General features: G+C 37.4%; 1 protein-coding gene across 2 annotated transcripts in view; it reads left to right on the top strand.

The window, feature by feature from the left end:
• TMEFF1 (transmembrane protein with EGF like and two follistatin like domains 1) overlaps positions 1 to 23,891 on the top strand; it is a 79,383-nt gene that overhangs the window by 34,291 nt on the left and 21,201 nt on the right. Inside the window, exons 5-7 of one of the 2 annotated variants that reach the window (XM_027039550.2) lie at positions 702 to 798; positions 16,599 to 16,747; positions 19,093 to 19,158. In XM_027039550.2, the coding sequence (XP_026895351.1) occupies positions 702 to 798; positions 16,599 to 16,747; positions 19,093 to 19,158 (312 nt within the window). Of the gene's footprint in view, positions 1 to 698; positions 799 to 16,598; positions 16,748 to 19,092; positions 19,159 to 23,891 lie in introns of both variants that reach the window. The other variant, XM_027039549.2, reaches the window with a different exon arrangement.

Here is a 23,891-nt window from a genome sequence, read left to right as displayed (position 1 = left end):
TGAGATTATCAGGGTAGGATTCATTCTAGTTGAGCCCAGAAATGTAGAATCCCTTGAATGTGGGATATGAGTTGGAGACTTACTGGTAACCACTGGTTTTTTGTGCCAGATCATAGGAGATCCACACACTTCTGCATTCTGGGTATTTTTGGTGTGCTAAGTGGGCAAACAGAAAAGGAGGCAAGTCCTTTGTAAAGAGACCCCTTTCCTTTTACAAATTTGGAGATAAATATTTTTTTTGAATCCTGTTATGTAATAAGAAAGGCAGGTATGAAACTGGTGTGAGGAACAAGTGGTTATGCTCTATTGCATTTAATCATTTATTTGTTAACTGGCATTGCATAGGGTAAGGTAATCACTGTACCAAATTTATTGCTCATGTTTTATTTTCTCTCTCTCTTATTTAATGTTATATGGTAATTCTTTTAAAGGCAATTAATTATCAAAACCTGTAGTGTTCTTTCGTACATAGATTAAGGGATTGTTTTGCTAGCACCAATACTTGTTTTCCTCATAGAATATGTTGTACTCAGTATTGGCAACATTTTTGGATGCAAGCATTGATAGATTTTGGAACTGATTGTTTTCAAGAGCGCAGGTACATTTTCCGCAGAAATGGGATAATGGCTGCTGAAAACATGAAGCTTATCTGGAAAGGAAACCAACTTTTGGTTGAAAATTTAATTTTTCTTTTTAAGCAGAAGAGGAAGGGTCAGGGGCAGAAGTTCACAGAAAACACTCCAAGTGTGGACCTTGCAAATATAAAGCTGAGTGTGATGAAGATGCAGAAAATGTTGGGTGAGTTGATTGAGGGAAAGGGATGCACTTATGTGGAGGTTAATCAGTACTGTTCTATTGTAGAGAGGTATCTTTTAACCTGGTTCTAGATATTTCGTGTGTGCCTTCTTTATTTTTTTGTTTACTGCTGGTCTGTTGACTTTCTTATGTTGATATAATATCATAGCTCTTTAAATTTAAAGTGTTATATTTTAGAATGAGACTCCACATATAATATTTTCAGTTTTACCTGTCTTTATTTTTGATCATTTTATATATTTTATGCTAAGTGCTAGTTTTATTCATCAAAAATACCCTTATTCTGAATTATCCTACCATTATACTTTCTAACAGTATCAATAAGTTTTTCTTTTGCTTAACTTGCATTTTTACACAGAATTTTTCATATATTTCAATGTGTTAAGAAAAATCCAAAATTGTTTCAAAATTTTAGATACAGTAATTATTATACATAAGTAAAAAATATTTTTATAAATCCTAGTTGTACAGACTGACATTATATTGTTTTATTTTCTCACTAATGTTCAGCCTTCAGGATTGTGGGTTTTGTAGTTGGACAGCATTGTCTGTCCAATTTCCACATGGGTTTGGTCGAATAGTAATGATACTGACATCATCAACATAGCCATGTTTGTTTCTTCTTTTCATCAGATTCCTGTTTGTTTATTCCAGTCTCAGACTTTCATTTCCCTGTGGTGTTTGCTTTTTGCATAGTTTTTTTTTTTTTTAAAGTATATTTGTTTTGAGAGGGAGGGGGAGAGAGAGCATGAGTGTGCAGAGGAGGGGCAGAGAGAGCATCTCAAGCAGGCTCCATGATGATGCAAGGCTCAATCACAGGGCTCAGTCCCACCACCACAAGGTTATGACCTGACCCAATACCAAGAATATGATGCTCAACTGACTGAGCCACCCAGGCGCCCCTGCTTTTTCCATAGTTGATTCTAAAAGCTTTAATGCTGACTTCAGGACCTTATAGCACAAATTGATCTTCACTTCCCCAATTACCCCTTAGCGCATGTTTTAAAACATTTATTTTGTAGAGATTTGCACTTTCTTCCTTACACATATTTTCACTGTGTGTTTTCTGGTCCCATGTTTTATTCAGCCCTAAACATATTCAGGTCTCTCACTGAATAGGAGTAATATGGTTTAATTAACAACCCAAAGTGAGTTTTATAAGTCAAGATGACACCATTTTCAGGATTATGGTTCAAAATCAGCTATTTGGGTATGTGGTAAAATTGAAGTGTGATAATTTACTTGATATATCAGAGTTGGTGAGAATTGGCACAAGTTCAGTAAAAAATGAATTCTGTATAACTTCAATTTGCTCTGTTTCTACATGTTGGTCACTTGGATTGACATGTGTCCATTCATTTCAGTACGAGTGATTTGATTAGGAAGAACATGTTTTGCAAAGTAGATGTGGGTCTATAGAGCAATGAGAGATATGGACTTACAGAGAGAAGAGATAATAGATGTTATGTTCTCTTCTTCTCACTTTGTGCTAATGATATGGCACGATGAAACGCTGTTGGGTGTGTGTGTGTGTTTGTAGAGATTTAGTTCTTTTTAGTGTTTTCTCTCAGGACTGTTACATAAAGGTATTCAGAGTCAAAATAGTTGTCAGTGATTGATTGGCTTGGTCCATTGATCTGTTTCTATTCCTTTGATGGTACCTCTGTTCAGTCAGTCCTGCTTTAGTCATTTATCTGCTCTGATTTTTCATCCCTTAATTGAAAGAGATAGAGATCTTTTGCTTAGAAGTAGAACAGATTCCATTTAGTCTCAGAGGCAGCCCCAAATATGACATCTATGGTAAAATACACATCTTTCTATGTACACCACCTCATGATATGACATATACCCTATGCCCAATTAGGGCAACTCCTTTGTATGTACTAAATTCATTTTGTGTGTCTATTTGAGAGCTTGGAACTACTGTTTTTGCAGATACAGGCTTTAAGCATAAGAAAGTGGGTACAGACCACGGAAGAGCTTACCAGTAGAAAGGAGCATGCAATCCGAGGAGACAGCCAAGGAGCACATAGACTGGGACAGGCAGCCAAGTCCAGGCCAGGAAATCAATGCAAAGAATAGGAAAACATTAAGGAAGCAATTGAAAGCTTTACCTAGAAAAGTCATTAAACTAAAATGGTTGATCCTACTAGGAAAGGAGACAGAAGGAAATTTTAGGAACATTAATCTTTGAGTGTATAAAATACTTCTTACTGATTGCAGTTGAGCTTAACAATTTAGATGTATCTCAATGGTTATTGTAATTTTTTTTAAAAAACTTTTAAATGGGCATGGTATCAAGAAAGTTATACGGAGGTTATTTAACTCCTTCAGAGCACCTTCTGTGTCTTTTCGTGGTTACTTCCAGGTGAATACTGACATGTTTGCCTAAGGGTAGTTTTGGCCTAGCCAACCAGACCTTTTCAGTAAGGAAATTTGAGAGATGCCCAGATGTGGTAGTAGCCATCAAGCCTTGATTAGGAAGATGTAATATAATTTTTAAATTAAAAGATAATATTGTAGTTATTAAATACAAAAGGTCTTACTTACAGAACAAGTACTCATGTCATGTTTTAATTATTATAAACTCTACCAGAATCAGAGAATGTTGAGTAGGATCTTAAAATTTTTTTTTAAGTTTATTTATTTATTTTTGAGAGAAATAGAGAGAGTGTGAGCAGGGGAGGGACCGAGAGAGAGAGAGAGGGAGAGAGAGAATCCCAAGCAGACTCCATGCTGTTCGTGAAGAGCCCGACTTGGGGCTCATTCTCATGAACCATGAAATCATGAGCTGAGCAGAAATCAGAGTCAGACACTTAACCGACTGAGCCATCCAGGTGCCCCTAGGATCTTAAAATTTATCTTCTATTCTAGTCCTCTCATTTTACAGTTGTGAAAATTAAGGATTAAATTCAGAGAGTTTTAGGGGGCAGATTCTCCTAAGTTCCAGTAGAGTGTTTTTTCTGTATTGGCCTTTTTTATTCCTAGAAGGAATGCTGTTGTCTTTTTCTTTTTTTTTTTTTTTTTCCAATATATGAAATTTATTGTCAAATTGGTTTCCATACAACACCCAGTGTTCATCCCAAAAGGTGCCCCCCTCAATACCCATCACCCACCCTCCCCTCCCTCCCACCCCCCATCAACCTTCAGTTTGTTCTCAGTTTTTAAGAGTCTCTTATGCTTTGGATCTCTCACACTCTAACCTCTTTTTTTTTTTTTTTCCCTTCCCCTCCCTACTTCAAGGACTGCTGCTTGATGACTTAAAACAAAACAAAACAAAACAAAACAAAACAAAACACTGCCCTCTTCAGTCTGGTCCCACATGACATTTCTTTACTTTCCTTGTCTTCTCCTAGTTACTCTCAGTACTAGCTGCTTTTACATTCCTTATTTATGCCTTAGCTGCCATCTAGAATGCCCCATACCTATCTGTCTGTTTTGTATTAGTGACTTTCAGACTTTTTTTAAACTCAACTCCATATAAGAAATAGATATACACTGTGACCCAGCACTGTGTATGTGTATACATTATGATAATACATATTAAGTATAACAAAAGTCTATGAAATATATACCTACCTTTATTAAATGCAAGGTACTCAAATACTTTGTCCTATTTTCTTAAAAAATGCTGGAATTGGCTTCAATATCCACTGGTGATTATGACCTACAGTTTGAAAAATATTCCTTTATAATATATCTGTAATGGATATTGTATTTTATGTTATATTTTTAGGTATGGGTATTCATTTAAAAAATATTTTATCTTTTCTCATTTTGAAATGTCATTTCGTTACAAGAAATGCTTATAAGCTATCTGGTTTCGAAAGGGCAGCTAAAATCTTTCTCTTGCTTTAAAGCTCTCTTTCTTGTTAATAGTTTTGTTTTTGTTTTTGTTTTTTAACATTTACTTATTTTTGAGACAGAGACAGAGCATGAGCAGGGGAGGGTCAGAGAGAGAGGGAGACACAGAATCCGAAACAGGCTCCAGGCTCTGAGCTGTCAGCCCAGAGCCTGATGCGGGGCTTGAACTCACAGACCACGAGATCATGACCTGAGCCGAAGTTGGACGCCCAACCGACTGAGCCACCCAGGCGCCCCTCTTGTTAATAGTTTTTAAAAAACCCTGGCGTTTTGGGGGAGGGGATCAGCACTATCATGTAATTTATTTTTTTGCTATTAAGAAAACTACTAATTTTTTATTTAGCCATTTAAATGGGTATTTATTTAAATATATTATGTTCATGTTACATATTGTATAGTATGTTACATATCGTATAGTGTGTTATGTTTTTCAGATAATGTTACATGAACTATTTTTTTTAGCTCTTTATGGCAGTTTTGTCTGGTAGCAAGGAAGTATTATCCTGATTTTACAGGTGAAGCTGAGCTCAGAAGAGGCTGAATGGCTTGCAGTTAAGCAGCAGAACTAGAACACAGGTCTAATAATAATGGATTTATCCATTGTGTTGGGCATACACATGTGTAATACCATGATGTTCTCAGTGGTGGTGGTTTTATCCCTAAGCTGAAAGCTCCATTCTGTCTTGTGTTTTAGATTCTTTAAAAATAAGTTTTATTTCTCTCAGGCTCTTAGCTGCTGCTTCTGGGTTTTGTCAGTGTGCCTTGACAATGAGCCTGGATGTAGATAACCCCAGCTTTTAAATTTGCTTCTCTTCTTTCTGGAATAGGAGATAATACAATTATAGAATAAATAATTTAGAATAAATTCTAAACATAAACCAGAGTAATTAGGTTCTTTTTGTTTTTTAAGGTTTATTTATTTTGAGAGAGAGAGAGAGAGAGAGAGAGGGAGAGAGAGAGAATGAATCCCAAGCAGGCTCTGTGTTGTTAGCACAGAGCCTGATGCAGGCCTGGAACCCGCGCACCTTGAGATCATGACTTGAGCTGAAGCCAAGAGTTGGACACTTAACTGATTGAGCCACCCAGGTGCCCGGTAAATAGGTTCTCCTGAGTGAAGTGTGTGAACTTTATTTATTACATATGTTTTCTCTCTTGTCTGCTCAGTGGCTAATTTATTTATAATTTAAATTATTTTTAGCTTTTGAAAGGTTTTTCCCCCTTTTCTTCCTGATGTATAGTATGCCTCTCCAATGACACTCTGGTGTTTGCATGGGTTAGTGATGGCTATTTTCATTGATGCTTACCTTTTAATTTATACCGAGAGCTAGGTAGTGAGGTTCTAAGAAATTTAACTTCCACCTAGGTGAGATAGATTTCAGTATTTCATTGTGACCATTGTGAAGTACAGTGGATAGACCTTGTGCTTAGTCTTTTTAAAAATTTTTTTTAAGTTTATTTATTTATGTGTTTAGGTAGTCTCTACACCCAACGTGGGGCTCAAACTCACAACCCCCGAGATCAAGAGTTGCATACTCCTCTAAGCCAGCCAGGCACCCCTTCTGCTTAGTCTTAAAACTCAGAAACGGCACCTGCTTTACAGCACGTTATATTTCTTAAACCATAGGGATCTTAGCAACCACACCCCCTCTTTTTCTAAATGGTATTTCTAATCTGACCAAAGCTGAAGTTATTGTTGCAAGATAGCCATCAGCTGTTTGTCTGGACATTGGGGCTGAATAATCCTAGAACTCCTTTACATCAGTACCTTTTATATTCCTGACCTAAATCTTGGCCCACAAATGGTTTGTGGAATCTGTAGAGTCATCAGGCATAATGTCAATACAGGTAAGTTATAAAAGTCCTCTAATTATTTCTTTTGAACTTTGTGTATGGTGCACTTTATGGAAATAGCTCCTGTTCTGCCTCTTTGATGTCAGTCTCTTTGGAGATGCTCTTTCCTTGAATGATAGGAGATCTTAGAGTTGCTCAGAGAATCATTGTAGGTATGCAGTATGACAGACAACATTGATAAAGTTAATCTACCTGCTGGACATCTTTGTCATTTGTGGGACCATTTTCTGTTTGACACAGCTGGTCAGTGTCACAATCTGATGAGTCTCCCCCTTAGAAGGTATGATGAAATCTTTTTTCTTGTTTAAGCAAAGAGAACGATGTTTATATATGTGTGTCCTCTGTCATGTTCTCCTTTCTGGAGGCCACATATACTTCTTAGCAAAGAACCAAAGAAGTACCTTTCCTACCATTATCTTCTACTCTTATTTCCTCTAATCAGACAATATTTTTTGTCATTTAACATTGCCTTACTCTGGATACATAGAATATAGACTTAAAACTATTTAGGTTTAATACATTCCTATGATGATCCCTTAGATTATAATGGAAAAATAATTGTATGCTGTTCTTTTTCTTCTGATAACAGGAAACAACACTATTAAACATAATTTTGTACAAAGTACAAATTGGATATAAGCAATGACAGGCTCCTTTGTCCAGAAGTATCTTCCTGTCGTGCTACACAGCTGCCAGTAAAGCTTTCCTATGAGAGGTTTGTTTTTAAAATGCAGAACAGGGGCGCCCGTGTGGTTCAGTTTGTTGAGCATCTGACTCTTGATCTCGGCTCAGGTCCTGGGATTGACCCTGCGTTGGGCTCTGCACTAAGTGTGGAGCTCTTTCTCTCTCTCTCTCTCTCTCTCTGCCCCTCTCTTCCATTTGTGTGCTCCCTGCCATCAAATAAAAAAAAAATTAAAGTGCAGAACACCGTATCTCCATGACCTTTGGCAGTTTTTTGAATGCTCTGTTACTCTTTGATAGTTTGTCTGTTATTCCCTCTTCTGGACTCACATCCCTATTTATGTACTTGTTTAATACCTACTCTTCCTTCTTGACTTGAATGAAATTTAACTCAGATCACAGGATAACACCTCTTCTGGAAGCCTCCCTTGCTGTCTTCCATAGTCCCTATGAGTTAGGTGACTTTATTCCCTGTTACTCCTTGTTCTTGAGAAATAACCTCTTCTCTTGGGATCACTAGCAGAATGTGGACTCCCTAACAGCAGGGACTTTGTCTTGCGGATTTCTATACTGGATGAACTTGCCATAAGGTTGGGTTGTAGGGTCCCTTTATAGGTCTTTGTTGAACTCATGGCTGTTCACATTAGATCTTTATTATTCACTTAGAGCTGCACATGGGGTTGTTGTAAGGATTTAATATATGTGAAAAAGACTGGTATTAAACTTGTTGAAGGCTTCATAGGTGTTTGTTAAATCTAAATATAAATAACTTCACATGAATTAGTTTAAAGCCAGTGTTTTCTTAACTGCTAAATAAACTTACCATATCAAGAAGGAATAACACTTTCTGTGTAAAGTAAGGAGAAAGAAGGAAAAGGATAGATTTTTTTCAATACAAATACTACTACTTTCAGATGTATATAGTATTTGATTTCAAAGCATTTTTTTTACAAAAGCTTATTTGGTTCTTTCACCAGTATTAGGAGGTATCATCCCTATTTTAAAGACTTAAGAGTTGTGATTTGCAGAAATCATAGAAGTCATTGAATTCATTTATTTATGTATGTATGCATTCATGCCTTTGAAATTTGCAGTGTTAGAAATGCAAAAGCTTTAAAAGACTTTACTGTAAAAAGTCTTTTTCCTACCTCTGTTCCCCAGCCACTCAGTTGTCTTCACTAGAGGCAGTCACTGTGATGTTTATTTAATCTCTCAGCGATTATTTTATGCATGTACAAGCAAATATATACACATATTCTCTTTCTTTCCTTTTTTAAAAAACTAATGGCAGCACACTATACATACTGGTCTATGCTTTATTTAAGACTTTTATTGTAAAATGAATATTTATATACAGAAGTGCTTAAAACATATGCATGCAATTTAAGGAATACTACATCTGTGTACCTAACATCTAGGGTACAAAATAAAATATTGCCATATTACCAATATGGAGCGTTAATCCAGCCATGGATGGAAGGGGCAATAGTGCCACTATACGTGAAACCTTCCAGAAGAAGATACATTGAACAGTCTCTGAATCAGAGTCTGGCTTTTAGTTTCCCAGAGAGTTTACAAGATTCCCTTCTGGGGACGTCAGTGGGCAAGAACATGAGTGAGTCATGGGGAACATAGGGCTCACCACAGTTGAGACATCTGGCAGGATTCTAGTGTTGCCAGGACAGATGACTGGCAAGAATGTGGTCAGGGAAGGGCCTGCCCTGTGTTATCTACTTCTCCTCCTGCCATAGCTGACCTCCAGCTCTCAGGAGTCAATTAAAGGAGTATGCTCATTTGAGTCAGGCAGTAGGACATTGGAGGGGAGAGTGGGAAATTCACCACCATACAGTTAAGACAAGCCAAGTATGAACCAGAATCTGGATCAGGCTTACCTGGGCATTCTGTCCCCTGGCTAAAAAGGGCACAGTGGCACTGGGCCTCTTAATAATTGCAGCCATCAACAGAACTGTCTACAGAGTGAAACTTTGAATGTGGACTGGTTGCCCTGTACATCTTGTATATAGCTATCACCCTGGGATCTTCCTTTAGTGTTGTATCTTTTTCAACAACAACCAATTCTTCAGTTTCCTACACCAACCAGGTATCTTACGATTTAATTCAGTTCTGACACTCTACTTGGAGTTTGCATAGAGTCCACAGATTGAAGGCACAAACCCACAAGACACCACCTGCAAGTGAGGTTCCCTGCATTTTGGCCGAGCATACTACTAATTTGAAGATCTCCTGCAACCTTCCCTCAGGTTTGGTAATTTGCTAATATGGCTCACAGAATTTAGGAAAGTGCTGTGCTTACTGTTTATTATAAAGGATGTAAATAGGCAGGCAGATGAAGAAGTACATAGGATGAGGTCTGGAAGGGTCTTGAGCACTGGAGTTTCTGTTTTCTTTCCATGGTGTCAGGTATACCACCTTCCCAGCACGTGAATGTGTTCACCAACCTAGAATGTTTCTGTTTGAAGTTTTCTACTGAGGTTTCATTATTGGTTAAATTATTGGCATTGGTGATAAACTCCATCTCCAACCCTTCTCTCCTTCTCCCCTTCCCAGAGGTCAGGTGGGTTGGTGGGGTGGGGAAATGGAAGTTCTGATTCTCTAATTACCATGGTTGGTTTTTCTGGTGTCTAAGTGGCCCCTCTCTCCCCTCACCCAATGATGCATTTCCTTAGCATTTCCTTAGACTCTCCTTAGACAGTTTTGAGGGTTTTTAGGAGCTCGGTGTCAGGAACAGGGCGTTATACCATGAGTATCCTAGAAATTCATTTACCTCTCTCCTATATAGGATAGTCTGTTTCTTGCATTTTTTTGCCTTTAATTTCTTGGTTTTAGTCTCCCATTTTAGCATATTTTTCAGTACCTTCTTGAAAAAGGGTACAAGATGTTAAAAAAAAAAAAAAACCCAAAAAACTTTTTAGACCTAATGTTTGAAAGTGTTTTATCCTACGCCTAATACCTGACTTATAACTTGTCAAGTACATAATTCTAGGTGGGAAATAATTTTCCCTCAGACTTGAGAAAGCATTGCTCTACTGTCTTCTAGCTTTCAGTATTGCTGTTGAAGCCTGAAGCCATTCTGATTCTAGAACCTTTGCGTATGATTTTTTTTCTCTGTATTGAAGCATGTAGGATCTTTTGGTCCCCAGCGTAGTGAAATTTCGTAATGTTGCACCCCTTCTTAGAAAGTTACTTCCTTTTTTTTTTCTTTTTAAGTTTATTTATTTATTTTGAGTTCGAGAGCGAGCAGGGGAGAGGGAGAGAGAGAGAATCTCGAGCAGGCTCCACACCACCAGCACAGAGCCCAATGTGGGGCTTGAACTCACGAACCATGAGACCATGATCTGAGTTGAAGTTGGATGCTTAACTGATTGAGCCACTCAGGCACCCCAAAAGTTACTTATTTCTGACTTGAGAAATTTTCTTCAATTAGTTCTCTGATGATTTCCTTTCCTCTCTTTTCTCTCTAGTATTTCTGTTATTTGGTTGTTGGGCAGCCTGGACTAGTCCTTTAATTTTCTTTTCTCCCATTTTCTATGTTTTAAAATTTTTGCTGTACCTTCTGAGAGGTTTCTTCAGCTTTATCTTTCGGTCCTCTTTTGAGTTTTTTTGTTTCTGTTTGCTGTAATTTTGATTTCTAAGAGCTTACCTTTATTGTCATGGTGCTCCTTTTTCATTGCATCCTATTGTTGTTTTATGATTGCAGTATCTTTTTGTGCCTGTGTGTTATTGGTTGGTATTCTGTCTGCTGTAAGGATAGATTTTCTTTTATTCATTTTTACTCAGTGAGTGCTATTCTGTTAACTTTTGTGTATTTTTTAAAGTTTATATGGCCTTGGTGAGTTAGGGAGTGTTCCTTCTATTCTCTGGACAACTTTGTGCAAGAATAGAATGACCTATTTATTGAATGATTGGAGTGAATGTGTTCATGAATTTTCTTTTTAAAAGACACCTGGCTCTGAAGCTGTCTTTGAAGGACACATTTTTTCAAACAGATGATTTAATTTATTTAATGATTATAATACCATTTAGCTTCTGTTTCTTTTTTGGTTAAATTCAATAGTTAATATTTTTAAAAAGTTACTCATTTCACATGTTTTCAAACTTGCTATCTTAAAGTGCTTTATAATAACTTTTCATTATTGATTAAACCATAATCCCCATTGAGTCTAGTCTTTTTCGCTGCTGATATGTTTTTGTCTTGTTCTTTTTCTTTCTTTCTGGATTAATCCTCCTTTGTTGATTTGAAAGTTTTTTCAAAGGATCAGCTTTGGCTTTATTGATCTTTTCTGTTGTAACCATGTCTTCTATTTCTGCTGAGATATATTTGTATATCCATATCTCTATCTCCATGTATCTGTATCCATATCATCTGTTTTTCCCTTCTTTTTTGTTTTCATTGGATTTATTTCATTGTTTTTTTTCCCTGGCTTCTTAAATGGATGCTTAGTGATTTAATTTTTGGCCATTTTTTTAAGACTTGAGAAAAAACTTGAAGGAAGTGATGGATTGAACCTGGTGGGTGTCTGAGGGAAAAGTGTTCAGGGAGAGGGAAAGCCCTGAGGCAACAGTGTCGCTGGTGTGTTTGAGGGAAAAGCAAGGCCAGTTTAGTGTAAGATTTTTCATGATAAATCATGAAAATCATGTGGAAAATACTTACCTCCTTTCATTTGTTACTTTCCATACTGAGATATCTATTTTACATAACAGCTATGAGTAGAGAGAACACCGTCCCAGCCGCTTATTACTGATCTTGGGCTTTTTAACTTTGTTCATATTCATCTTCCCTTTTCATAATTATTTGTTGTCGGGATTAATAAGGCAAATGTGAGTATTCCTGCACAGTAGGTACAGAGTAAATGGTTGTTAGATGTCTTGAATTTGGCATATTTACTGAAGTGATTTCTTTCCCCGTTAGTGCACACTCCTAAGCTTTGGGCATCCTGCCCTCTGCTATGGTTGCCGTGTGCAAACAGCTGTAATTACTGTAATCAGTAGTATCAGCAGCCTTTGGAGTCTAATATTTTCCTCCTCTGCTCATTGTTTCCCTGGACTTTCCTTGACATGGTAATTTGATTTTCTTTCTGCCTGTGCCATTGAGAAGAGCAGCCTGGTGTGTTCTCACAGTTTGCAGTCTGACAAGCAGTGGTGCCATCCCACCGAGGAGCGCTGACTTTCTCCTACACTTAGTCACAGTTGTGCTCAGTGCCCACTGCTCCATCGCTTGTTTCTCCTCACTGGATTGGTGTGGTATCTTGCCTTTGTTGTTGAGCTGTTTCTGATTCCTGGAACAGTACTTTAATCTTTCATCAGCCCACCTTTCTCTTTTATTGCCATTCTACTTTTGCCCACTCGTATCCTGTCAACCTGAGGTCCGCAAGGATGTTCTGTAAAGGGCCAGCTGATAAATATTTTACACTTTGCAGACCAGATATGCTCTCTGTCCCGTTCTTTTTGCCCCCTCTCCCCCCCCTAAAATGTAAAAGCCATTTTTGATTTTAGTAAATAGGAATTCTTAATTTTTTTTCTGGTGCCTTGATTTTTAAATTGTGAAATAGCGTATATATTTAAAAGTGCATGAAAACTTACATACTTGGTTTAGTGCATAAAAATGAAACAAAATTTTGTGAATCCTACCTCCCAAGCCAGGAATAGAATATTACCAAAACCTCAGAGCTGCCCTCCCATGTTCCTCCCTGAATACATCTGGTATACTGCATTTTGTGGAAATCATTTCTTTGGTTTTTAAAATAGCTTCACCACAGATGGTAAATCACTTAATATATGATTTGGCTTTTGATTGATACTTAGTTTTGTATAAATGGAATCATCACTATATGTACCTTCTTTTGCTCAGCAGTTATGTTTTTGGGATTCATTCATGTTAATGCACATAGCCATAGTTCATTCAATTTCAGTGTTTATTGAATTTAATTAAAAAAAATTTTTTTTTAATGTTTATTTTTGAGGGAGAGAGAGTGTGTGTGTGCGAGCGGGGGAGGAGCAGAGAGAGAGAGAGAGAGAGAGAGAGAGGGAGACACAGAATCCGAAGCAGGCTCCAGGCTCTGAGCCAGCAGCACAGAGCCCAACGCGGGGCTTGAATTCACGAATTGTGAGATCATGACCTGAGCTGAAGTCAGACGCGTAACTGACTGAGCCACCCAGGCGCCCCTATTGAATTTAATTTTTTGACTATACCACATCCTTTTACAGTCCATTTTACTGTTGATGGACATTTGGATTGTTTCCAGTCTTTTGTTCTCATGAATAATGCTGCTGTGAACATTCTTTCTTATGTCTCCTGATGCGCAAGGAGCTTACCTACCAAAGGCCTTACCTACTAGTGAAATTGTCAGGTCCTTGCAAGGCTAGCTTTGGTAACATAATGTACAGATTTACACTCTTGTTCTTCATTTGCATTTCAGATTTTCTTTATAAGATCGGTTTTCAACTGCCTTTATGATTACCTTTACTGACAGCCAGCGGGTAACAAACTCTTTAAGTTTTAACTTCTTCCAAATTTCTTTTATTTTACTTTCATTCATGAAAGTTATTTCTCTTCATATACATTTCTTTTAATTTCAGCACATTGCAGGTATTATTTCACTGTCTTTTGCTATAAATAAACAATTTGGCTTCAGTATTGCTTTTGAAAACACTTGTCCCCCTTATTTTTGCCTCTGTCTTCTTTCTGGCTGCTTTTAAAATACTCTTTTTTTTGATGTTTTTATAAAATTCCACTGTGACATCTCCATGTCTACATTCCTTTTTAATAATCCTGTTTGGAATATATTAGTCTTCTTGGGCATTTAGATGAGTATCTTTTTTAGTTTTAGAAAAGTTTGACAAGAAATTGCTGAGAATATTGCCCTTGCCTCATTCCTTTTACTCCTTTTTGAGGTCCAATCAGATTTTTTCTAGATTCTGTTGCTCTTGTCTTCCATATCTCTCTCTTTATTTTTTCTTGAAGGCCTTTTACCATTTTTAAACATGTTTTTTATTTTTAAGAGAGGGTGAATGAGTGTGAGAGAGGCAGAGAGGGAGAGAGGATCTGAAGCAGTATCTGCACTGTCAACGGAGAGCCTGATACGGGGCTCAAACTCATGAAACTGTGAGATTGTGACACGAACTGAGGTCAGACGCTTAACTGACTGAGCCACCCATGCGCCCCAGTCTTCCGTGTCTCTTAATCTTTTTTTCATGTTCCATCTCTCTTTGCTGTGGTCTGGGTAATTTCCTTTAACCTGTCTTCTGCTTCCCTAACTCACGTTTAGTTTATCTAATCTTCTGTCAAATCTAAATAGTTTTTTATTTCTAATCATACATTTTTTATCTATTAAAAATGCAATTTGGTTCATTTCCTCTCCTTTCCCTCTTCCTCTCCGCTCCCCTCATTTTTTTTTTTAAATGTTTATTTATTTTTGAAAAAGAAATAGTGTGAGTGGGGCAGGGGAAGAGAGAGGGAGACACAGAATCTGAAGCCGGCTCCGGGCTCCAAGCTGTCAGCACAGAGCCCAACACAGGGCTCACACCCACAAACTGTGAGATCATGACCTGAGCTGAAGTCAGAGCTTGACTAACTGAGCCACCCAGGCACCCCTCTCCTCCTTTTTTTTTAAAGTGAGCTCTACTCTGTTGTGGGGCTCAACTTTAGGATGCCAGGATCAAGAGTCTCATGTTCCACTGGTTGAGCCAGCAAGATGCCCTGCTTGGTTCATTTTCAGATCAGCTTGTTCCACTCATGGTGTTTTATTTCCTTATTTCTTGTAGATATATGACTGAGTGAGTGTGTGTGATCTACTTATTTTTCTCACAACTGTATCTTGGAAAATGTGTGAGGCTGAAGATAATAAAGTTGGGTTTCTCCAGAGAAGATTGCATTTGCTTCTGTCAGTTGCCTAGGGCCCCTTCTAGTCCTTGGCTCTTAAAATAAACTCTGGGTTTGAGGTTTTTCAAAACACCCAAGTAGTATTTTAAGTTGTAATTACCCATGTGAGGGCTGGCTTATGGTTTTTAATTCTCAGGGGAGATGTTTTTCTTCCCTCTTTTCAATGCCATGGCTCAGGACAGCATTTCCCCCCCCTTTAAATAGTCCCTGTGGAACATGACAACTCATTTCTAGTTTACCCTCATGCTGAGAGTTGTTACTTTTTGACATACCCACTTATCTAGGGTCTTCAGGCTTCCCATTTAGGTAGGTCAGTATTCTTTGTCTTTTGTTCCCAGAGGCCTGCAAAGCCACAAAAGTTGATAATTGAGTTTACACAATTTGGCAACCACTTTCAAGGTGAAAATCAGCTTTAGCAAACTCAATTGACCTTTCTCTCTTCCTGTCTTCATTTAACTTTTGTCAGAATATTCCCTGATTTCTTGTCAACTTATGAATGCATTTGAGAGAATATTTTAAAATACCTTTCCTATATTTTTTGTTGTTTCCATCAGGAATATTAGTTTAGCTTCTAAGACTACAGCGATGCTAGAAGGAGAAATCTCTGTTTTTTTTTTACTTTTATATTCCCAGTTAAATTTTATTGTTCTTGAGAGGAGTGGCCATGTCTTAGACTTCCTTATGCAATCTTAGTATTGAGTGGACACTCAGTGGTATAGGTAGATATGCAGCTAGTAACACTTTTGAGGGCTTTCAAATTACATGTTTTATATCAATTATGTTTTTTAATCTTTCCAGTTATTTGGCGAGATAGGTATATTATTATAACCTCTATTTTGCAGGTAAGTAAACTAAAACTTAGGGGAAGAATCTGGACAAAAATTTGGTAATTAGTTGGGCTAGGATTTAGATTCATGACTTTTGATTCATAATTCTGTGTTCTTTCCACTACACCATGTTGCTTTTTAATTAGTGTTGACATTTGACATCTTTTGATTATTATATCTAGATATGAAAATTTCAGGGAAACCACCGGATTAACAATATCTAGATGAAATTATCCCTAAACTCTCACTTGAAAGAAATTGTTAGGGGTACCTGGGTGGCTCAGTTGGTTAAGTGTCTGACTTTGGCCCAGGTCATGATCTCACGGTTTACCAGTTTAAACCCCATGTCAGTCTCTGTGCTGGCATCTCAGAACCTGGAGCCTGCTTCAGATTCTGTGTCTGTCTGTCTGTCTGTCTGTCTGTCTCTGCCTCTCCCCCACTCATGCTCTGTCTCTTACTCTCTCAAAAATAAATAAAAACATTAAAAAGAAGAAATTGTTAGCTTGTTATTGTTAAACTTTTGTTTTACAGTTGTTAAACTTTTATCACTTAGAATAATATATTGACTTCTGTTAACAGAAAGCAGAAAAGAAAATGAAATGCAGCATTGTGAAATTTTGTTGTATTAAAATATAGGTAATTTATATCTTTTCCAACAGGTGTGTATGTAATATAGATTGCAGTGGATACAGTTTTAATCCTGTGTGTGCTTCTGATGGGAGTTCCTACAACAATCCTTGTTTTGTTCGAGAAGCATCTTGTATAAAGCAAGAACAAATTGATATAAGGCATCTTGGTCATTGCACAGGTAACAGCTATTCTACTCACCCAGAGACCTGTCTTTATTATATTGTGTGTCTGAATTCTTATTTGTCATTTTGGTAGTGTTCCATACTCGTAAAATGAGAAATCTTTGCTTTATTTATTTTTTTAATTACTTTATGTTTTAGAATTTCTTTGTTCTGTTACTAATTTATAATTTTTTCCATTTATTTTCATCTTCTTAAAATTCAAACCATGCTTTTTTGTTGTTCATATAGTTACTAAGCTATCCCTTACATGGACTTATAGATACATTTACAGTTCTTAAAGGTTGTCTCGAATTTATAGTAATAAATATAGCTGTTTAAGAATTAGTCAACTTATTTCAATTATAATAAAACTATAAGCATTGCCATGTATTTCTTCATCTTTTTTTCTACAGCAGAAAAGTTTTCACATTCTATGTTCACATTCACATTTCACATACTATGTTTTCACATTCTCTCTGCAGTTTTTGCCCCTACATATTATATACTGTTAAGAGATTTTGGTGTGAAGTTACAGAATATAAGGAAAAATTATCACCTTCAGTTTAAAATTCTTTTTTCTCTTTTTGCTTTATGTCATAGTTTGGAAGCCATGATACCAGCTAAGAATTTATTTTTGTTTTCTATTACAACTAGAAATATCCAGTCACTAAAGGCAGAGGTTCTCAATCTTCTTTCCCTAGTAATACACATATGGGTGAGGATAATGTATCATTCCTAGTAACATACAAGAGCCAGGCACATTGTCATGGACTAGGATTGTGGTCCTAGTAGTCCGGCTTAAGAAGTCCATCCCTCCTACCTGTTTTGGATTTATTAAAGGGATATGTTTTTTATCTAAGCTAAGAGAAAAAAGTGGTAAGGCAAAGTTTGGTACTTTATGTTGGTAACAAATTGTTTGTGGAATACTGCACCAGGGATTGCAATACCTCTGGTCTAAGCTACCAGAGAATGCCCAAGGGGCTCATAAGAGGATTTCCAGTTGGGGGTCAAAAATGGGCAGGAGAGTGGCCCCTGGGTGGCTCAGTCAGTTAAGTGTCTGACTTAAGCTCAGGTCATGATTTCATGGTTCGTAGGTTCGAGCCCCGCGTCAGGCTCTGCGCTCACAGCTCAGAGCCTGGAGCCTGCTTCAGATTCTGTGTCTCCCTCTCTCTCTGTCCCTCTCCCATTCTCTCTCTCTCTCTCTTTCTCTCTCTCAAAAATAAACAAACATTAAAAAAAATTTTTTTTAATGGGCAGGAGAGCAAACCATTTGCTGGTAGAGGCCCTTCTTAGGTCCCTTGATCTTAAAGAAGTATTATGGTTTGTTTTTCTGTTTGTTTTTTTAATTTTTATTTTTTTAATGTTTGTTTATTTTTTGAGAGAGAGAGGGAGACAGAGCGCGGGCAGGGAGGGGCAGAGAGAGAGAGAGAGAGAGAGAGGGAGACATAGAATCCAAAGCAGGATCCAGATTCTGAGCTGTCAGCCTGACACAGAGCTCCAACTCACAAACTGTGAGATCATGACCTGAGCCCAAGTCAGACACTTAACCGACTGAGCCACCCAGGTGCCCGGGTTTGTTTTTCTTTCCTAGAATGGTGTTTAGAGCCTAAGTTGAAACAGTAGCTTAGAGAAATAATATATTTTATGAGGAACTGGCTCATGATTGAATGATACTACCAGAATTTCAAACTTTAAATTGGTCAAACTTGAGAATTTTGATAATTGAAGTTCATGCAGATTTAGAATCCTTTGGAGTAGTTGGTCCTTAATTTTTATCTTGGTCCTCTTGATAATATTTCCATTCATCCCTAATGATACCTTCCCTTTCCTCCCTCACTATGTACTGGGAAGCTGAAGCTTGTGTTTCCAACAGGCATTTGTGGTTCATTTATAGTCTTCCCAGTCCAAATACAATTCGCCAGTCTGAGGTCATTTCTATCATAAATTTTGTCTGATAACATAACTGAGATTCCACATTTATCTTAATCTGATATGTTTCTAGGGAAACAGTGGTAGGAGAAGGTAAAACTTGAGACCATTGTCCCTTGGAGACAGGGTTAATCTTTTCACGTCAGGGTATCTGTTATTTTAGTTTGCACAGGAAAGACTTTTTCAGTAGAGGACATTTGAGCCGAAGTCTAGATGAAATTAGGCTGTTCATCATGCAGAGCAGAGCGTGTATATATTTGGGATGTCTTGAAGCCTAAGATAGAAATGGCACAATAGTCAAGAGATTGGAGGGAAATGAAGCAGGATAAGTGGATGAAGTTGGGAAGGACCTGGAGCATTTGGAATATTTGGAAGTTTCATGGTATGAGTTAAATATCATATGTGTCTTAATTTGAAAACTTTTCTTTTATAGACACAGATGACACTAGTTTGTTGGGAAAAAAAGATGATGGACTACAGTATCGACCGGATGTGAAAGGTATTGAATCATGATTTTCCAAATTTTGGACAACTATTTAAATATGGTCAGTATCTGTCTGTAGTAGTTCTATTTCCATTATAATGACCCTTCCAACTTTGCTCTCTGTAGCAGTATGTTGTAGAATATATTATTAGTAATAATATGAACTGAAATGGCTAAGGCACTTATTCTCAATTTGCAGAGTACTCTCACATATGCTGTGTTTTTGCAATTGAAATTTTAATTGAGATAATTGCAGATTCACATGTAGTTGTAACAAATTACACAGATTCCCTCATATTTGCTTTTTAAATCCTCTTTACTTCTCTAGAATCTACTATTAATGCTTGCCCTCTGTGTACAGGTCTTGTTCCCTCTGCCTGGAACTTTTCTCTAATTAATATTCATCCTTTCAGTCTTAGCTTAGAAGTCATTTCCTCTTAGGAAATACTCCTTGACCCATAAGTCTAGATTAGGTGCGTCTCTATTATACTCTCCTACTTGATCACTTAACCAACTTTAATTATAGTTGTCTCTTTTATTCATCTGTATCCCCTTGTAGGCTCTGAGTTTTGTAGGGACAGAAGACTGTATCTATCATGTTCACTTTTGTATTCCTAATTCCTGGCAAAATGTTTGGCACATATGTAGGTGCTTTGTACTTGCAGAGAATGGATGCAGCTCAAAGAAACTGTAGGATTTGTTTGTACAGAGTCTTAGATATAGTAAAGGTCAGAGCTGCAGAGACTGGATTCCTTGACCTTAAGTCCAGTGCTCTTTGATTTAATTTGATTCTTCAACTACTCTGAGGGCTGCTAAGGATCAAGGGGAATGTTGAGACTCTATGAGGTTCTGTCTAGTGAACTGAAATAGGTCTAGATCTTGGGACTCCTAGTTTGGCACTAAGTGCTCTTTCACACATGCTTCTTCTATCCATTTATTAGGTTATACTAATGAACAATTGTTTTTAGATGTGTGATCTACCTTTTATGCCTAATTTCCAAAAAATATGTAAAATGAGAATAGTAATCGTACCTATCTCATAGCTTTATAAAAATTAAATAATATATGTCAAGTGCTGAGAATAGTATCTGACATACTCATAAGTGCTCAATAAATGATAGCTGTTATTATCCCTGAATTTGTTATTCCCTCAATAGAATCATATCATACCTGAATCATTTATATTCCATGAGCTCCTGAAATACTAGTTTGCTATGTTGATACAAGTGCTGTATTTAAAATAGAAAATCTCCTGTATTCCCATAGGAGACATAATAGATCAGCCCCAGTTTTATTTCTTTATACTGTTAGTACATGACCTGAATAGGAAGGCTATTTTTCAGCAGCTAGAGGCTCATACTTAAGGTAATTTGGGGAATTATGTATGCCCCAAATACTTGCCTGCCTTTGATAAAACTACAGGGATAATTTAGTGCCTAGGCCACTTTTGAGATACTGAAAATTCTTTACACATAAGAACTGGTCTATAACTCAAATGAAATTACCATAATCAGTAGATATAAGTTATTATGTGCCTATTCTATACTGGTTGTTTTATCAGACATTGTTGGTGGATAGAAAGATAACTAACACATGACCTCCTTCTTTAAAGAGTTTCTTCATAATAAGAAATGAATATAACCTACTTCTAACAAAGTAGAAATTGGCTATTGTTATACATGTAGTGTGGTTGAAAAGTGCAATGGACATTCAGAAAAGAAAAGATTGCTATTTGGTGGAGTATAGTGAAGATCTGAGAAGCTTAATGGAAGAGGTGAAATTAGGGCTGAACCTTGAAGGATGGTTAGGATTTTAACAGAGATCAAAAAGATATTTAAGGAGAATGCAAGAGCATGAGCAGAGGTGTGGATGCAAACGTTATGATAGAATGTAATGGACAGTGGTAAGGAGTCCTTTTTTGGCTGGAGAGTAGGGGGCTTAAGAGGTAGAAAATGGAAGAAGAGACTAGAAAGGTTGGGGCCAGACTATGTAGTGTCTTAAATGCTGTATTATCCTAAGACATTTAAACTTTATTTGTAGAATTATTAATATATTTGAAATAGACAAGGCTGCAGAGTTAACCAGTTGAATGAATGGTATGTGGTAGGTACATTGTGCTTATTATTATATATATTGGACTAGAGGCAGGGAGATCAGTTAGGTTGACTCAAAGGGGATAGACTTCTGCTTAGATCAGAGGGATAGAGCTGAGATGACTTGGATGATAGATTCTATTTACACAACTAAGGATGTTGGGAGAGGCAAGGTGTTTAAGGTAAGGGAGGAGTTGATGGTGGAGGTGATTAATTTTGGAGTTTGAGTTTCTTGTGGGACTAAATAAGTCCATGTGACTTGTTTAGCATAAATTTGCAAGTCAGTCCTTTGAGACAGGTGATAGATAACTGAAGTCATGAGAACGAGTAAGAGATTATAGAGCTGCATGTGTAGACTATTGCACACTTGAAATAGGGCTAGCATTGAGAAACAAAACCTTTAATTTCATTTCATTTTAATTCATTTAAATTTAAACAGCCACATGTGGCCAGTGGCTATCGTTTTGGAACATATCTGAGAGTTGTAGAAAGTTCCATTAGATGGCACAGTTATCCAGATCCAGAGAAAACCAAGAAAACTACAGTGGCACAGAAGCCAAAAGGGAGAAGCTGCATAAACATTCGAGAGGATGAGTATTGAATTTGAAGACAAGGGAGTCATTGGTAATCTTGGACCAAAGAGTTTCTCTAGAGTTATAAATGTGAAATCAAATTGTTGAAAGAGTTAAGAAATGTTCTAGTAGGGAGGAGTAGAGGTCAAAAGGTACTATTTTGTATTTTTCCATTTGCTTCTATTTTTTGTCCTCACAGGCATTTATAGGAGGACCTTAGTAAATATTTGTGTCCCCAGGACACAAGACTCGCTAGGTAGATAGGGCTCTAGGGATGGAGGCTACAAAGTGAAAAGCAGGAACACAGCATCGGCAGGTAGCTGGACAGATTGGAAGGTAGTGCTCAGTAGGGAAGATTTTTTTAAAGTTGAGCTCTTAGAAAGTAGTGCTCATGAAATGGAACATTTCAGTGTCCAGCACGGTGGCTGAATTAGTGCTTGTCTTGGGCTGTTAGAAAACCTGTGGTAAATGCTGAGATTGTAGTGTTGGAGGCATTGTTGTAGATGTTTATGCCGTACAGGGTATGATGGTTGAACATGAGGTATGGGAGATGGGTATGCGACATTTTAAAAGCTTGATTATAGAAAATTTCAAATGTATGTAAACAGAATAGTATAATGAACCCTCCTTTCCCCAGTACCCACCTTCAACAGTTTACAGCATTCTGTCATTTTTATTTTGCCTGTATACCTCTACCCTCTTAATTATCATTATTCTTATTTTACAGGTGTTTTTTTGAGGTATAATTTACATACAGTGAGATACATGAATGTTAAACTATCAGTTTTCAAAAATGAATGCACCCCAATATACCCACAGTCTCTAATATTTCCATCTATCCAGGAAGTTCCTTTGTGGCATACGACATTTCAACGTGACCGTTTTTGTCCAAAGATATTTTCGTACAGCCTACAATCTAACTGTAACACCTTCTTTATTTCTAAGACATTCTCGCTTGTCTTAGTTCCTGAGCTTCACTTCACCCCATCCCTCATCCCATCTTTGACCTCCTTCTCTCAATATTCTCTCTTCCTGCTAACCAGTGATGATACCAGAGATACTGAGATATTGGTACTATTTTTTCCATTACTTGGCGACTGTCACTTACATATTTTAATACAGCTCTTTTGATATGCTCCATTTTTAAAGTCTTGATAAATTCCCCTCATTGAAAGGTAAGACTGAGACAGTTGCTAAAATCTTTGAGAGAAGTCTGAGTGTGTGTGCTGTGGAGTGTGGGAGAGAGTCCTGATGAGTTTTAGAAGGCTGTCTGCGTGGATCGCACAGACCCCTAAGAGATGAAGGTCACTGGGAGATGAGAGTGGAATACTGATCTGGAGGTGATGGGTAGGAAGCACAGCAGGGGAAGGTGGAAGGAAAGGGGATATAGGAAGTAACGTGCTCTTGGTATGTCAGGGAGATGAAAGGAATACTTTCTAAGGGAATGGCTGAGGAAGTGGATGAGTTTGTTCACATTAGAAAATGTGTTTTGTTGGGAAGAGTGGAAAGGCTAAGAAAGGAAGAGTTAGGGTTAGTATGGAAAATGGGATTTAGAAATGTGAGAGAGGTGTTGGAGAGTAGGTAGCTTTTTATACCTACATATTCTTTGATGGGGTATGAGGAGACTGGTGTAGGGAAAGTATGTATGGAGGGATATTTAGTAATGAAGATGAGGCGCAGGATAGTATAGGGGAAACAAGAAAGAATATATTAAATTTTTTAAGTGTAGGGATTTGTAGAAATGAGCCAGAGGTACTGATGCAGTGTTGATGTGTTGTTGTGGCCTCAGCAGATGACCTACCAGGTGCGTGTCTTGGTTGTTAATAGCAACTCCTTATGCTTTATTTGGGTTGTATGTTGATGGACCAGGACAGCCAGCCAGTGGAAGATGCCTTTGCAGATAGGCCATCTGGTACTGGATTTTCTTATAACATCATCGCTTAGAACCATACTCTCCTTTGTATTTGAAAACACTGCTGCTGGTGGTAGATGTGTTTCTGAATGCCTCTGTGGGTGGAAGGAGCCACTGAGTGACCAAGTATACTTTTTATATCGCACACACACCAACATTGTTCAGAGACTA

The sequence above is a fragment of the Acinonyx jubatus genome, chromosome D4, assembly GCF_027475565.1.
Source record: "Acinonyx jubatus isolate Ajub_Pintada_27869175 chromosome D4, VMU_Ajub_asm_v1.0, whole genome shotgun sequence".
In the NCBI taxonomy this organism is placed as follows: Eukaryota; Metazoa; Chordata; class Mammalia; order Carnivora; family Felidae; genus Acinonyx; species Acinonyx jubatus.
Note: the sequence above shows the minus strand (reverse complement) of the source record. Positions and strands in the feature narration are given on the sequence as shown.